This window comes from Rhinatrema bivittatum, chromosome 12, assembly GCF_901001135.1.
Source record: "Rhinatrema bivittatum chromosome 12, aRhiBiv1.1, whole genome shotgun sequence".
In the NCBI taxonomy this organism is placed as follows: Eukaryota; Metazoa; Chordata; class Amphibia; order Gymnophiona; family Rhinatrematidae; genus Rhinatrema; species Rhinatrema bivittatum.
The window spans coordinates 50,303,084-50,320,139 of NC_042626.1; the positions used below are offsets into that span (position 1 = coordinate 50,303,084).

The following is a 17,056-nucleotide window of genomic DNA, read 5'->3' on the forward strand; positions in this document are numbered from 1 at the left end:
ACACTAAAACAGAGCATGTCCTCATGCCTCTGTATAGGCTGATGGTGCGGCCACAGCTTGAGTACCGGGTGCAGTGCTGTCTCCCCATTTCCAAAAAGGTAGAGCAGATCTAGAAAAGATACAAAAATAATAAAGGGGATGGAACAGCTCCCATACGAAGAAAGGCTGACCAGATTAGGAGAAGAAATGGCTGATGGGGGATATGATAGAGGTTTACAAAACCATGAGTGATAAGGAACAGTTAAATAGGGAAGGGTTATTTACTCTTCCAGACAGTACTAGGTGTAAGGATACTCCGTGAAATGTGGCAGATCTAAAACCCATTTAAGAAATTATGTTTTCAGTCAAAGTATACTTCAGTTGTGGCATTGGATGCCAGTGGATGTGCTCACAGGCTCAAGACCAGTAGCAAGGCCGAGTTTAAAAAAGCTTTGGAGAAGTTATTGGAGGACCATTAACCAGACCGACCTGGGGAGCAGAAGACCCAGCTCAGGGATTGAGGGTCTATAGGGACATGCACAGCATTGCCACTGGGCCCGGCCTAAAAACGTGTGCTGCTCAGTCCGGGCCCTGTGGATTTTTAGCTGTGCAGGGAGGGGTTGGGGAAGGACGGGGCACTGTTAACTTTATTTGCTGCATTTTCATTTCAGCTCAGTAACGAAGCAAGAAGAAACTTTTCTGTAAAGATGGAAAAAAAAATGGACTGCAGGATTATGCTGATATCGTAACCTCTCGTCCCTGGCAATGGACTCAGAAAGACCCCATGACACACTATTTTTACAAGAGGCTTTATTATTTGTGCTGATCACCAGGATACAGTTGTATAAAGTGAAACTCCTCCTTGTAACCCATTTCATAGCTGACGCTGATCACCCTCTCCTCTGTTTTGGGCCAAGCCATTCTCCGCCCCTGGTCATGAAAAGACTTCTCAATTTTTCTGATTATTAAACAACGCTAATCGGCCTGTGAATGATTCCATTCTTCACTTGCCCCCTCTCCTTTAAAAAAAGATCCTTACTGTCTTTCAGTTCCTATCTTGTTTTGTAAGTTTATTTAAAAAAACAAAAAAGTCTTCAAGTACACTGCAAAAAAAAGGCCAAACTCCTGGAAATTCAGAAAAGACATGGCAATTTTTGAGTATCGCTTCCTCAGTCAAAATTGAGAAGCATCTCTTGTAAGGGGCGCCCTTCTGTACTGATTTCTTTTTTCCTAGTACCTGCGATGTAGTTACTAACAGGGAGCACCTACTCTTCCCTGAGCAGAAGGTTCTAACTCCTCCATGGTATGGGCAGCCAGTTTTGGAGGCCATCTTAATGGTCGACCCGACACAGGACGTGTAGCCACTGGCGTGTGGTGGTGTCAGTAACTGCTCGCTGGGGATATGAATGGGCTTCCAGTCATCTTAGATTTGGAATGCCACCACCGAGGAAGGCTGGCATGGTATTATCTTCAGTCGTCCCTAGCGGTGCCAGGAGGTTTTGTAACACAGCTCATGAGGGTGCCCTCGCAGTTTGGGTCACTGACCTGGTTTCTGCAGCCTCAGCCTCCGGCTCTCCTTAGGTAAGCGGCGGGCTCTCTGGGATGCCAAGCCATAGCCTCTGAGGCTTTTCTGCTCTCCCTTCTTGTTGGTCTTCTGGGACGCACTTTAATGAGCCAAAGAGAGGAAGACTCGCCATGGATGCTTTAAGAACTGGGGTTAAGGACTTTTATCCACTTTGATCTGAAGTCCCTCAGAACGGGGGATAGTCTCTGTCCATCATGCAAATTCTCGAGCGGTACAGAAATATTCTCCCTCCTTGTTCCCCTGCCCTTTCCAATTTACAGCTGTGACAGGGACACTGTGCCAGTCTTCCTACTTCTATAGAAGTCCTATAGGAAACAGTCTATAGGAAATAATCTGCTTTGTGAAAATCTTTTGAAAGTAATGGCAGATAAGTGGTGCACCAAATGTTTGCATTATTAAAAGACACTCCTATGGTGACAACAGCAGGACATGTGCATGAAATTTAAAGTTCATGGCAAGTCTTCATACGAACTCAGCATCATGGGCTTCAAGCTCTAGAATAAACAGTAGCCAATAATACCCATTCCCAATCTATAGCAGATATGACCAGTATCAACGAATGTGCATTAACTGTGTTTCTTTAAAAGAACAGCTTCACCCAGCAAATACAGATTCCAACTTTGATGCCATAATACAAAACTGTTACCCATGGGAAGGCTCTACAGTGGGGGCGGCCATCTTCAGTCCTTGAGAAACAGAAAACAGGCCAGGTTTTCTACAATGAATATGCATGAGAGAGATCTGCATGCACTGCCTCCAGAGTTGGCCACCCCTACTCTACTGACTTTCAGCAGGGCAACAGCTTCTCGGAACTCCATCCAAGCAATCATTTTCCTGCTGTCTGACTCGGTGGCAGCCCAGATTATTCCAGCTAAAAGCTACAGATTAAAATGTCCTATGGCTGAATTCTGTACGTATAAAAGTTAGATTTAGTGGGTGGCCTGGAGGCAGAGCTGTGGTCAGGTCTTCCATTCCCCGGGTTGGGCAGGGGATGCTGCAGAGGCAGCATTCACAACCCCTGAGGGATGTATGGAGGGGGGCAGGGTTTAGTCATTGCTCAAAGGTGACACCTACTGGCCACACATACTGGGCTCTGGAAGAAGCTGTGGTCCCTGGCCAAGGAAAGTCACTGCAATGGCTGGGCTACTTGGAAGGGAGATTTGGTGGGGAGAATTTACAAAAATATGGGAAAACCCCGCGTAGTTGCGAATAAAGACTCAGCACCGTAGATCAACAGAGGATGGTTCTAATTGAGCTGGAAGGAGGAGAAGGAAAGCGCTAGGTCTATGCATAACACTAGCAATAAAAAGGTTTCTAGGAGCCTGGCTTGTCTTTAGATGAAGGGGCATGGAGCCTGGGTCGTGAGGGTGCCATTAAAACTGTCGGGTCCAAGCTGAATGCGGTCTCTATCCTTCAAGCCTCTGCTGCCTGTGAGGATAACAATGAGGTTAGCATTCAAAAACATCCAAATCTTAATTGCTTTCTTTTTCCTGAAGACAGCAGGGATGGGCTGGAACTGCCAGGAGTGTGCGCATACATGGAAGCAAGGAGTGATTCTAGGCCTCAGGCCTCTCTAGTAATTGCTATCCTATTGCTAGACAGACAGGTAGAAAGATATACTTTAATATATTCTATTGTGCTTGTATACAGAATACAAAAGCTTGTTTATATGCAAAGGAATACTTGGGGAAGCAGGGATTGGAACATACTGATGTCAGAATTGCTCTCTGGTTGGCAACAACCATCCTTCAAGTCTCTTGTTATCCAGCTTACCCGTCAACCACCCCCTTTCAACCAGTCTAGTCTGATTGTATGTCCTTCTACTCTGTCATTAGTGCGTGCTCTGCACATATGACATGTTTAGGCCTTTCCTGCTTGGTCAACGTGGATCTTATTTGTTGGCTTGAAGCTGCAAAATCAAAACCTTCATCACCTTCTGGATCAATGGGATGGGATAGAGACGGCTATGACACCGGGGAGGGGGAGGGATGGAAAAACTGGGATTCCTTTCTTTTCCGAACCAGCAACAGCAAGACCTGCTCAAACATTAGCCTGGACCCTTCAAAATAGCCCAACAGGACACACAAGCATTCCCCACAATCTATCCAAAAACTAATAGCTCATAAGCATGGACTCTGCTAGATGCAAGGAGCCTCCTCTCAACTTTCCTCTTCATGCGACTCAGTTTCACTTGGGTCTGCAACGCACATTCTCATTCTGAACTCACTGGACCCCATGTTTGATCGTTTGCTAATGCGCTGTGGCTCTGATGGAGCTTTGGAATTCAACCTCAGCACAGATGGCCTCAGGCACTGCAGATACCAGAACGATGCATAATTAAGCATGGTGTGGGATGAGGAAAAAGATCCTCACGCAGCTGGAACATATTAAAAGAGATTTCAGAGACCAAAACTGTCGATTTGCGACCTACGCCTTTTAATACTCAGTGAAATCCTGGTGTTGTGTTGTGACTTGGTGAAAAACTAAGTGGAAAAGTCACGGCATATGCATCACCCCATCACATGATGGAGACCAGTCCTATAAGGGCTGTTCCTTGATTCATGTTAGATGGTTTATGAGGTGCATATGTTGTTCATAAGGCCAACATAGGATCACTGTACTATGGATAGGTAAAAACAGCATTGACAGACAACTCTCAGAAGGTGACGGTCCATTTGGCTTTGCCCTTCTAAGCTGCTGGGCAGACATTCTGCTCATCCCTATCCTTAAAACATTACAAAACACTCTCTTGAATGCATGCATTGTGTTGTGTTTGTATCATTGTTTCTCTGATGGACTACTATGAAGGACCACCACTTTGAAAACATTGTGTGCCCCCCCCCCTAACATTTACCATTTACATATTCAAGCTTCATTGCTTGCCTGCTGATTCTGCCAGACCCCACTAGTTTGTCTAACAAGGTCCGTGTGAATGAAAGGGTTAAAGGTGTGCCTGCCGGAAGGGAGCAGATGTTGTACATCTTCTGGGGCCAACCATAACTTGCTTCTTTCACATTGGTCATTTGACCCCGAATCCTGGACTAGGGCTGAGTCATTTTGGTCTTCCAGGGCTTTGCATGCAATCGATCTCACGCTTATTCGTAAGGGATTATCCTGAAAACCTGAAAGGTTAGCAGCCCTTGAGGACCATAATTGCCCACCCCTGTCCTAGACTGATGGTACCCAGTGGGCAACATCTACCTGAACTTTCAAATGAACCAAACAGAAAACATTTTTGACATCAGGTTCCTACTGATTTTCAGAAGAGGTAGCTCATTTACTTTGGCTTTGGCACTTGAAAAGCTATTGGGTGCATGAATACGCACCTGGTGTAAATGAATGTTTAAAAATAAAGAAAGGAAGGAATGATCTCCAATCATTTCACCATTTAAGAAAACAAAAAAGTGACATTTTATAAATGTGTCCTGAATTCTCTGGGTGCTAAAGCAAAAATAAATATACCTGCTTCAAAATACAAGGAATTAGCTTCAACCATTTTCAAAATAATACATCGATTGTATACAATTTCTCGTTTGCTTGCTGGTGCAAAGAAAGATTGCTTGAAATGTGTAAAGATTACAAAAATTCAGCTGTCCCGAGGGAAAAATACTTTGGTTTGTCTTCCTTCTAATCGCTATCGCTCTTTTCCGCTAAAACGGCATCTGTGTCCTCCATGACCTCCAGCATTGCGTTCCCATCAGGACTCTCTCCTCTCATGAGCTCCGTATTCTCACCCTCCTCTCCTCCAACTTCTACCATCTCCGTAGCCTGCACTTCCACCTCGCCTTCTCTTATCTTCTTCACATAGAAAGTGAATGGGGGCACCTTGTAGACTGCGGTCTTGGACCTGGCGTAGATGGGATGGTCTGGGGTGAAGGATTTCTTCAGCTTCTCCCGAGAAGTCTTCATCTTCTCTCTCCTTTCTGCAGTCACTATTTTTGTGCCCAGCTTATTCATCCTCTTTTCAATGTTGTGCCGGGTTTTCTCTATGTTCTGCTTGGTTTTCTCCAGGTTCTCTTTGGTTTTCACTTTGGTCTTCTCCATTTTCTCCTTGGAGAAGGCCTTCTTGAAATCATCCACCCTCCTCAGGCCACTGCGCTTGATGCGCGCCGCCTTTGACTCCTCGATGATCTCTTCTATCTCCACCTCCTCATCTGAGGACAGCTGGATCTGTTCCTCTTCCACATGCTCCTCTTCCACATTGGCATCGCCTTCTTCCTCGTGCTTTTCTGTGTCTTTCAAGGATTTGCTAACACTCAGCTTTGAGGGAAGCTTCACCTCATCCTGAAAGACAACAAAATACGATGGTCAGTGTAAATGAGCATGCCATGCAGGTCATGAAGCAAGGTGATCAAAATCATTTTCACTTACAATTTCTAATGTTGCATATATTCTACCCTCATTTCCTTCCCTCGATGAAGCTGAGCTCATTTGTGCTATGCCTGCCAGTAGGTCAACGATGTTGCAGTTATAAAAACATAGAATAGGATGTCAGCTTAGGACCCATCTAGTTTGCCATCCATCATGTCCCTTACTACTGCTTACCACTTATAGCACTACTCGATGTACACAGCACTGTACAAAAAACATATAAAAGACCATCCCTTTTCAGTAGAGTTTACAATCTAATCAAGACAAACATTCAGGGCAAAAAAGACTTTATGAATTTCTATTGTTAAGAAAATGGTTAAAATCAATAAGGCTGTGAGTGCAAGAAATTATTTATTTATTTATTTATTTATTTAAGTGTTTTTATATACCGGGATACGTTGGGAACATCATCTCAGTTTACAGGTAACTCAAAACAGCAAGGAGTTTTACAGAGAGCAAGTAATAATCAGGAGTTAAGTTAGACATTATGTTCCACTTGGGCCAGCCCAACACCGCACACTTACTATTCAGTCCAAATGATTGAGAAGAGCCATTTGAGTGACTGATGGCAGTTTCATGAGGAGGGCCCACTCTAATTTCACTTTGCTGAGAAACATAGAGTTGTAGTTGATGTATTGGATCCTAGAGAAAATTAGGATCTTTTTTTTTTTTACTTTGACTCTGCAGTTCCCTCCTGTGGGCCTCCAGGGCTGGGATCTTTGTGCCATTTCTCCCTCTTTTGTGTCCCTCCCCTGTAAACATCCCCAGTCCTGTCACTGCATCAACAGTCCTTGGCTGAGGACCAAGCATTAGGGCTCCTCCCAGAGGTCTACAATCATTGGCTCTGCATCCGGTCGCCCTTTAGATACGACCATGATTCCCTCCACCCATCCCCGGCCCCTACGAGGGCTGTCTGTGCAGCCCCAGCTGTCCTGGGGAGCAGAAGACCTCAGCTGGGAGTCAAAATCTAGGTCCTTTGCATGGCAGTACATGGCACTGCCACTGAATCATTGGGTTGGTCCAGAACTGTAAATTGTGTAAGATGTGATACCTTTTCTCGGACCAACATAAAGATGTAATGAGCTTTCCCAAGGCACAGGGGCCCCTTCCTTGGATTTGGATTCAATTACTCGCCATTCCAAACCCGAGCTCGAGGTGTTACAAATGGCTACAATAGGTATTTCCCTGCCCTAGAAGCTGTCCCATCTAAGCTTGATGTTGAGATGCTAATCGAGAAAAGTATTCTTTTGTTTAAACTTTACTACTTGATTACACGCCATTGGAATTTTAAATATGCATTAGGCAAGCAACACTCAGGTGCAAAAGGGGCACCTACAACAATGCTGTTTCAGGTAAGTTTATATAACTAGATGCCCCATGGCTTACGCTAGATTGGGCTTCAGGTCCCCAAGATCAAGCGTGGAGCTCTGAGGTAGAATCAGAAATTGTCAGGAACAGACGACTTACAAAACAAATAAGGTAACAGACAGGGGATGAGCAGACACTGGATCTGCCCCAGGTAATACAAACCTAGAATTTCTTATCCAAATATGTGAGTCACTGTTCTTACTGTCCTCAGCAGGTTTTGGCTGCTTTTATTTTCCACCAGTTAACTATTTAATGCCTAGATCTCAGCACATGAAATGTGGCATGCCTCCCACCTCTCAGTATCTGAATTCAAGAAAGCATGAGAGAAGCACAGGGAATCTCTGAGGGAGTGGTAGGGATTGTAGAGCTGAGCATTTGGCGTGAATAGGCACTGGATAGGCCGTATGATCTTTTTCTGCCGCCATGTTTCTACATACAGCCTGATTTATTAAGAGTTTATTTTCTTTGTGCCTATGGGATAAATCTTGATGCGCCCAGAGCCCACAAGATTGTTTGGATGTGCCAATACCTCATGCTTTGTCCCTCTTGCATTTTAGCTAAAAGATTTTCTTAACCTCCATAGTCAGTGTAAATGCACATGTCCTATCGTCAGTTTTTATGTTTAAAATATATATACATACCTGGGAACTCTCCGGATCTGGCCCGGAGACTCCGGAATTCTAAAAGAATTACCGGGTCTCCGGGCCAATACCGGAAATCTCCGGGTGCTGCAGCAAAACCCATCTGTTTGGACCCGGAAAGAAGAAAGGAACGTCATTGGTCTTGCGCGGCTGAAAAAGGAAGGAGGCACTCGACAGTGATTTCTACCATCTCCGGACCTTTTTAACTCTTAACTTCGCTTCGTGACACCACCTGCTCCTGTGTCCAGGCACTTGCCCGCCCCATCCTGTTTGCCTTGGCCAATCGACATTGTGATTTCCTGCCCGTGCATCAACCGAGGAGTAAGAAACAGGCAGCGTCCACTTCTGCAGCACAGGAGGAGAAGGCAGAGGCTGCTGCTGCTCCAGGAGCCCAAGTCAGAGTCTGCTGTTGCTAGTGCGTTTTGAAAGGGGGGGGGGGAGAGAGAGAATGAATGAGCAGGTCTGAGAGAGTGAGTGAGTGTGTATATGTGTAGGAAGAAGAGATCTGAGAGTGTATGTAGGTGAGTAGGAGAGAGCTGAGTGCAAGATAGCATGGGTGTGAAAGTGAGTGGGCATGGTGTATGGAAGAGGGAGAGATGTGAGTGAGTGTGTATTGGTGGGAGAATGGCAGAAGTAAAGGTGTAAATGGACATGTGAGAATGGGAGAGAATGAGCAGTGACAGTAAGTGTGAACATGTGAGAGTGTTTATGAGAGCAAATTTGTGAGCATCTGGTCCCACTGTGCAGTTGCCCCCCCCCCCCCCCCGCTAATCCATGGGAATCTCAGGGTGACTGGAAGTCAAAAGTTCCCAGGTATGTATATATATATATAAATATATATTTGCAATGAAGGAAAACCCAAGGCAAGTTCAGCCTGCCCTTGATGACCTGGAGTCAGTTGGTAACACAATTGCTTAGGTTGCCAATGAATTTCTGTTGTGATTTAGGGTTTGTTGAGGTTTTGGGGGGGAGAGGCAGGGGAGGGAGCTGAGATGATGTACAGAGGAGCAACCAAGGATAGCCCTAAAAACATAGATGGGACTAGGGACTGCAGAAATTGGGGTCTCCACTAGTGTGAAGCAATGAGTGGAATCTGTGAATTCTTGGGTCAGATTTGTTTCTCTTCTGGAGTACAGAACTGGTACAAAATTGGCACAGATGTAGTAGGCCTTTGTTAATCAGAGGGCAGATTCCAGTACTTTGCGCATCATGGGTCAGTCTAGTGGTTAAGCAGTGGGCCAAGAAGCGGGAAACCAGGGTTCAAATTCTGCTGATGTTCCTTGGGCAAAGTCACTTCTCTCCTTAGATTATAAGCCCTCTGGAGGCAGGGGAAATACCTGCATGGACAAGTCAATTGGCTCCTGGTAATAGGAGTCTCTCCCTACCATGACAGCTACCAGGGCTGAAGAATGGCTGAGTAGTTGCCCAAAGAACTTAACCAAAAATCTTTAGGTGGCAATTTGGTAACAGGCTGCATAATTTAGACAGCAAAATCCGCATATAAGTTACACCAGTTTTTAAAGGAAAAATCCACTGTTATATCCACAGAAGTCCCTTTGAAATGTACCCTCCCGATGACTAGAAGGTGACTTTGACAGCTTCTGAAGCAGTGCCATGGCTACAGATTGTAAAATGTAGCCCAAAGCTAGTTGACAGCCCATTTGTACCCATCCATCCAGCACCCACTGACAATGAGCTATTCTGTTCAGCCTTTGTTCTCCATGCAGATGACATCTCAGGGCATTAGCCATTGGCCATCATCTGATGATATCACAAGCGGAAGCACACAGGGCAGCTGGACTAGTCCACTTTTACTGAGCCAGTAGCCCTCCACGTAGGAAAGTGCTTCAAATGAAAAAAAAACAACCCCAAATACTTCTTATCTTCAAGGAGCTGGCCCACAAGTCACCTCTTGGAAGTCCGTACACCCTCCTCAAGGTGCAAGATTGCAGCCTTCAGATCTCTGCTGCAGCACACAAGTCCACTGTGTGACTTTTCATGCACAGTTCACGTGCGTATGACTGTGTGGCAAAGGGGAAGATGGAGCAGTCCTGCACCTCACACACACGGGTCGCGACAAAAGACACATTTTGAATTGTGAAATGAGATACTGTACATTCCACCCCCCGCCCCCCACTCCTCCCGAGAGCATCACACCCCCAGCGTGCAGGACCTCACATCTCATAGGATGTCTGCAGCCTTTTGTAAAAGTCACAGCTGAGTCACACAGCACAAGCTGAGGTGGGTGGGGTGTGTATGTGAGGGGAAATATCTTAATCTTCCAATCAAGGGAACTTTTTTTGGGGTGGTGACATAGAGAAATAGAATATTCTGGCCATAGGAGCCCAAGAACACTGCAGATTTCTCTGAATGATGCAGTCGAGACAAACTTCTGTAAAAGCTCCAGCGACCACAAACCCTGAAGCCCTCATCTCAAAGTCACGTTCCGCTCAACCTGCTGAGTCATCACGGGGACAGATTTTTTTTTTTTTAATGTGTGATTTTTTAAAAAAAAAGTTAGAATGGAAAGGTTCTGAAGTAAAGAGACAGGGGATCACCAAAGCTTCTGGAGCTTAATAAATCACCTCAAGGATTCGGAGAGCTATATGAAAATAAATCTAAAATTTTCCCAAATTCGTTTGGCTTCCGGTTACATCATATCTGTGTACATATAATTCTTAAAACTTACATTTCCGACGTCTTGTTCCCTTGTGTAACTCCGTGCATCTGTCGGACGGCACATCAAAAACACTATGTGCTATTTCAATGTTACAAGGACCAATAACCCGAGGAAGACGGGATCGTCGAAATACTGGCAGTGTCGGGCAGACGGCTCCACTTTCGTGGTAAAAGATGTATCCAACATGAGATGATGGCATCCTACATTAAGACTAGATAAGTGAACGGAATCATCAGCATACGCGATTTAGGGTGACCTTGTAGGAGAGAGCTATTTATAGAGAATTTTATTATGACAAAAAGAGATGGTTAAAAAAGACTCACATCACAATAATATGATTTGATTGGGACACTATTGATTAAAAAATTATTAAAAAAAATATCACGTTAATTACAAATTAAAAAAGGTAATTCCAATAGTGAGACTATTACCAATATATGGTTTAGTCCATTGAGGAACTACCGGACATCAGTGTACATAAAGTTTTATAGTCCCCTGTGGGCTTATAAGGTGTTGATTTAAGAGAGGACTTATAGGGTCGTGTTGTGTTTGGTTTCATCCAGTCTGCCCTGTTCTCTCCCTCTTTGGTTTTTGTGTCACTTTGGGCAGATGGACATAGACTCTCGTTTGTATATCAATACCAGCTCCTCCTTCCCATGATCTATGAACCTGCTCCTACCACTGTCCTTTCTCTCTCTGGTCCCAATCCCATTTAAATCCCATTACAGTGCTGGCATTGTCGCTTTCTTTTTTTTCTTTGTCTACAAGTCCCATACTTAATCCAGGCCCTCTCCTATATCATTATCACCAAGCTTTGTAATAAGCCAAACAAGCCACTAAAACTAGCGAGGCCGTAGTCCGAAGCATCCGACCATCCTGTCCCACTGCCTCAGGCTTCTTGCCTTGTGTTCTTTCCCTCTTTGACCCTTCACAGTTTCACAGGACCGAGCAAACACTCCAGCCCCTTGCCTCAGGTCTTCTGTTACCCGCCCCTAGCTGCCCTTCTCACTGCACTCGGTGTCTGTACCAAGCCTGCCTGAGTCCTGTTACAGTGCCTTGGTTTCCACCACCTCTGCCGAGATGTTACTTCCAGGCATCTACCCCCCCTCCCCCCCCCACTCCCAGTAAAGGATTCTCTTGTGTTTCCTCTGAGCCTTCCTCCCTGCCACGTCAGATTGTGACCCCCCTTTTTCTGTGGAACATGTCACCGTCTTCTCTCGGGCTCCTGTCGCAGGCCTTGTACCGTTTTGCCGGCCCTCCTCAGAGCCGCTCCCATCCTCTCGATGTCCCTACAAAGGTCCGGCCTGCAGAGCTGAGCAGTGCTGGAGGTGGGGGTCTCGCTAGTGAGCGTCACAAGGGCCAGGCCACTTCCTTTTCCCCGCTGCTGCCACCTCTCCTTAAGCAGCCGGGCAGGCACACTGTCCCAGTCGTTTACTTACATTGGTCACCTGAGATGATGCCTCCTAAGCTCTCTTCTTGTTTAACAGTTTCTAGTTCTTGTCTTTATAATTAATATATGGCTAAGAGATTTTTGTGTCCCAAACGCAGGATTTTACTTTTTTTTAATTTTTTAGCGCTAAAGCTCCTTTCCAAACCCTAGAGCATTTTTAACAATTTTCTGGAGTCTACTTTCATTTCTTCCCCCCTCTCCTGGCATGTCTGCTCCATTACAGATTTTTGGATCACCTGCAAACAAACATAATTCTCCCCTCAAGCTCCTCAGCATTGTCGGTAATTAAGATACTGAAAGGAACTGAGCCCTGGAGGTACCCAGCTTGTCATTTTCTCTTCAGACTCCCATTTACCACCACTTTCCATCCAGCCGCTCAATCATTTCCTCACCCAATTTACCACGGTCTGTCCTGTTCCCGTGCCACCCAGCTAGCTGACCAAGTCTGTAATGATTTCACATGTATCAGTCTCCTTTTCTGCCTCAGGTCCGTGGCCTACCCAGTCTTCTGCCATTTACAGAAACCTTAGGCAAGTTCTTTTGCTCGGCATTTACAGAAAATTGTGGAAGGCAATGGACCTCAGGCAGAAAATTGCATTGAAAAAAACCCCAAAAAAACAACTTTTAAAGAAAATAAGGACTAATTAAGAAAAAACCTGCCATCTTCAGGCTAAGAGAGAATTTGGGAACTTTTACAAACTGGTTTAAGGATGCAGCATTCTGAGCAAGTGAAAGAGCATCCCCTGGTGCAGCCGTGCGGAAATGCCCACAATAGCTGAATAAGAAAAGAACGGTTACTCAGGTTTGTAGTCTACTCTTCAGTGTCGTCTTCTGCCACCTGCTGGTTGCCTTCTGAAACGCAGAGCAGGCACAAATGTTCCCCTTGTTCTTAGCAAGGGAAGTGCTTCTTCCACAGATCAGTACATTCAGACAAACTATATATAGCACAGTAACAAGGTAGATGCTGGTAGGTAAGGCCCCATTTGGTACAAACCTGACCGCCTTTACTGTTCTAGCAGTTCTTGTGCATGGAACGATCTCGTGACTGCCAACATTTGAAATCTCCTGAGGGGGAAATTTGGTGAAGAGTTAAGAGATTTTTAAGTCCCATGGAAATCCATTGGAATTTTTTTTTTTTTTTAGGATGGGAGACAATGGAAAACTGATAATGATTTGGCCAGAGACGGCTGGTGGCAGGGAGGGACTGCTTTGCGTGCAGCTGCCAATGCGGCAACGTCACGGCAGGAATTTGCTTCCACATGAACACACGGCTGGAGATCATTTCAATGGGATATATCAGTCAGGACCAGGGTAATGGGAGGGCTCCAGGGGGCATCAGCGACAGGCTGCGCCAGTCCTGGTTATGCTACCCTCTTCCCCTCCCAGTCAACGGACATGCAGCTCAGTATCTCGAGCAGGGACTACGCATCCATAGACGGATTTGTTAATGCCAGCACTGGCTCGGCTTGTCGCTGATGGCCATCAGGACAACCTTTCTCCTTGACAGGAATGTCAGAAGGGTCCTGGGCGCCCAGGGGAACGCCGGCTACAACACCACATCAAAAGAGCACAAAATCCTTCACAACTCACAAAACACTTAAAGGCACAAAGGAGGCGATCACTATGTGGAAAAATGTACACAATCAAATCACTGGCCAGACTCCTCACGTATATATAGTCACCCAAAAACAACCAACGAGGAAAATGTATTAATATCCTAACTAATGGGAAGTTTGTATCAGAAAAAGTGGTGCTCTATGCTGAATAATCCACAGGCTCTTGCCCGCCATGGGCTTCAACCAGTATCATATATTGGAGCGCTCCGTTCACGTCACATACCACTCCCATATCGATCAACTTCAGTTTATTACTGTCTAAAAAAAACTATTATCTAAAAGGTTTTTCACTATACTTAGCTTCTATCTTTTTAAGATCAAACCAATTCCTTTTCTATGCTCCACAGTTTTTTAGTTTTTTAGACTGAGTAATAAACTGAAGTTGATGGATATGGGAGTGGTATGTGACGTGAACGGAGCGCTCCAATATATGATACTGGTTGAAGCCCATGGCGGGCAAGAGCCTGTGGATTATTCAGCATAGAGCACAACTTTTTCTGATACTAACTTCCCATTAGTTAGGATATTATTATAGTTTCCTCGTTGGTTGTTTGTTTTTGGGTTTTTTTTGTGAAAAATTGTACACAAACAGATATCACAACCTTTCCCCCAAAGTGGTATCAGAATGTTGTGTGTGCTGAAATTAAAATCTGTCCTCTTACGTCTGCTAGTGAGCCTTGGACAGAATCGTTAACAGCACCAGAAATCAAAAGGAACTTGAAACAACATTTTGAAATGCTTAGGAGATGGAGCATTCTTGTCAGAAGTAGTAAGGTTGGAGTTTTTAAAATCTTTATTGTTTGAAAGGGCTTGATTTCTGGTAATTTTTTTATTTTTGCAGTTGACCCCCCTGAAGTAGATTGTAGGCTGTTGAAACATCGTGGTGTCGGGCTAGCGAGTCGCAGATTAAGCTGCAGCTGTTCTTTTAGACTGCAAAGGAAAAGAAGTAAACATTTTGTCTTTGGCAAATAAAGTTTGCTTTGAGAGTGGGCTTTAAATAAGGTGTGAAACTGATTTGATTTGTGGAGCTGTTGGGATCGGATTCCGTCTAAAGCCCATTACAGTAGATTTTAATTTCAGCCCATACAACACTCTGATATCTTTATAGTTAGTGATACAGGCGGGAATGTACATTCATGGGGGACGAATGGGATGGGCTCCTATTCACCCTTGAGCTCATTATAAAGGGACCACCATGAAAACTCAAAATCTTCCTCCTGAAATGGAAATTTTTCAAACGCCTCAGACAAAACTCAGCACTGAGGGTGGGGCTCTCTCCCTCTCATCTAGTGCTTGCCTTGCTCATTCACTACTCTTCCTCTACGTCAAACTACAGATCCGCTCTTCAGCCAGGTCTGCGTGATCAGGACCCCCTGATCACGCAGACCTTCCTCATGCCGCCTCGTAATAGTTTTTTGGCAAAACTAAAATGGGCCAGCTGCAGGGTGTGTCCTGCAGGGGGCGCAAAAGTGCTGCTCCCACTTCATAGGGAGCCGGGCCTGGCCTGCAGCTGCTCTCACGTTGTTAACAACCTAACAGCTGCACTCTGCACACAGGCAGCCCGGGAATAGGCTGGTTGGGTTCCTAAAATACATGGCATGAGGCTGGCAGAGCATTATATTTACATGTGCATCCAGTCCTGTTCCATCAGACATTTGGGAGTGGTTTAAATGTAACAAGTACACTTCTGAATGTTGATCAGCTCAGACCTACAACTCCATGCCTGCACTGGGGGCAAAACCAGGACTAAATTAACCTGTCCATTGAGACATGGAATTGTTGGCACAAGAACCTTAAAAATATGGACACAAGTCTCTTTTTAACCTTTGGGGTCTGGCTGTCTCTCTCTATTTATTATACAGGCTTGAGGACTGGTACACATGTCTGTCACTGATGTTCCAGTAGAGCAGGGGTTTAGCCCATGCTATCTTGTTCACAACCTGCAGACTTTGCTAATAGTGGGGCTGATGTAATAAGCTGAGAGTTTGTGCAGAAATTCAGTGCACAATTTCTTCATGCACATGCTAAAAAAATTGTAACTCCCAATGCAGTGAGCTAATGGTATGCTAATGCATGGAAAGTTAAAAAATGCTCACAAACCAGAAAATATGTGGAAAGAAAATGCTGCGGGGTGGATTTTAAAAGGGTTACGCGTGTAATATAGGTGCGTACCCTTCTAAACCCGCTCCTGCGCGTGCAGAGCCTATTTTGCATAGGCCCGGCGATGTGCGCAAGCCCCGAGACGCGCGTATGTCCCGGGGCTTGAAAAAGGGGGCGGGGCGTGGGTGGGGCGGTCTGATCCAGGGGCAGGGGCCTCCAGGCACAGCAGCCATTTGCTGCTGTGCCCAGAATCGCGGGCCACCCATCGGCCAGCGCGCGCAACCTACACCTGCCCGGAGGCAGGCGCAACTTCTAAGTTAAAGGTAAAGGGGGGTTTATTAGGGCTGGGGGGCGGGTTAGGTAGGGGAAGGTGGGGGGGGGGCGGAGGGAACGGAGGAAAGCTGCGTGGCTCGGCACACACAAGGGGGTGCACAAGTGTGCACCCCCTTGCATGCGCCAACCCCGGATTTTATAACATGCGCGGCTGCGCGCGCATGTTATAAAATCGTGTGTAGATCTTAAAATCCCGCCCTTAGTGTGCATAAAACATGATTTCTGCACAGAAATTTCTGTCAGTGGCTCATGGACTAACATTAGCCCTGGAAACTTTACTCCACCTTGGGCTAGGAGTTAAGTTTCCGGTGCTAAGAAAACCCGAGATGAGCCAGCGCGCCTCTCTGCGCTGGGGGCAACAGCGAAGGCCTTCGTTAGCATGGGATTTGCATGAGGGGGCGCTAAGCAGGACGCACATTGTTGCATGCAACAAAACGCCTTGCTGTGTTGGCGGTAAAGTTTGTGCGTTAAAAAAAGACATGCGTGCAGAACTCTAGTTTAAACTGCTCATTGGGCAGAGCGCACCTTATTGCATCCGCCCCCTTGTTCACTGTTTGCAAAGGACATCCCTTGTCAACAAGACAAGCACTCACTCAAAACATATGGCCTTCATGAATTCAAAGTCTGCGCATTTTCAAAGAAATAGCAGACACATGGCTCTTGCGACTGGAAAGAGGCGGAGGTAGGATGGACGAGAGAAGGCACTGTACTGGGCAATGCTCTCTCCAAAGAATGACTAGGTGTGTGCACATTTTGTTTCGTGCGAGCAACAGTTTTTTTAAGCCAACAATTTTGAGTGTCAGTATTAGCGCTGCATTTCTGTATACAGCACAAAGGAAAATTTATGTGAGCACTAGGTAAAGCTTGTGAGTGGCGCTCTGACATGTATGAGCAGTCACTCAGCTTAGAGGGAACTCCTGCTGGGCCGCAGGA

General features: G+C 45.6%; 1 protein-coding gene across 1 annotated transcript in view; it reads right to left on the bottom strand.

Moving 5' to 3' along the window:
- Positions 1-772: 772 nt before the first annotated feature.
- CAVIN1 (caveolae associated protein 1) overlaps positions 773-17,056 on the bottom strand; it is a 49,708-nt gene continuing 33,424 nt past the window's right edge. Inside the window, exon 2 of the mRNA XM_029572172.1 lies at positions 773-5,848. Coding sequence (XP_029428032.1) covers positions 5,192-5,848 — 657 coding nt within the window. The 3' untranslated portion in view covers positions 773-5,191. The remainder of the gene's footprint in view (positions 5,849-17,056) is intronic.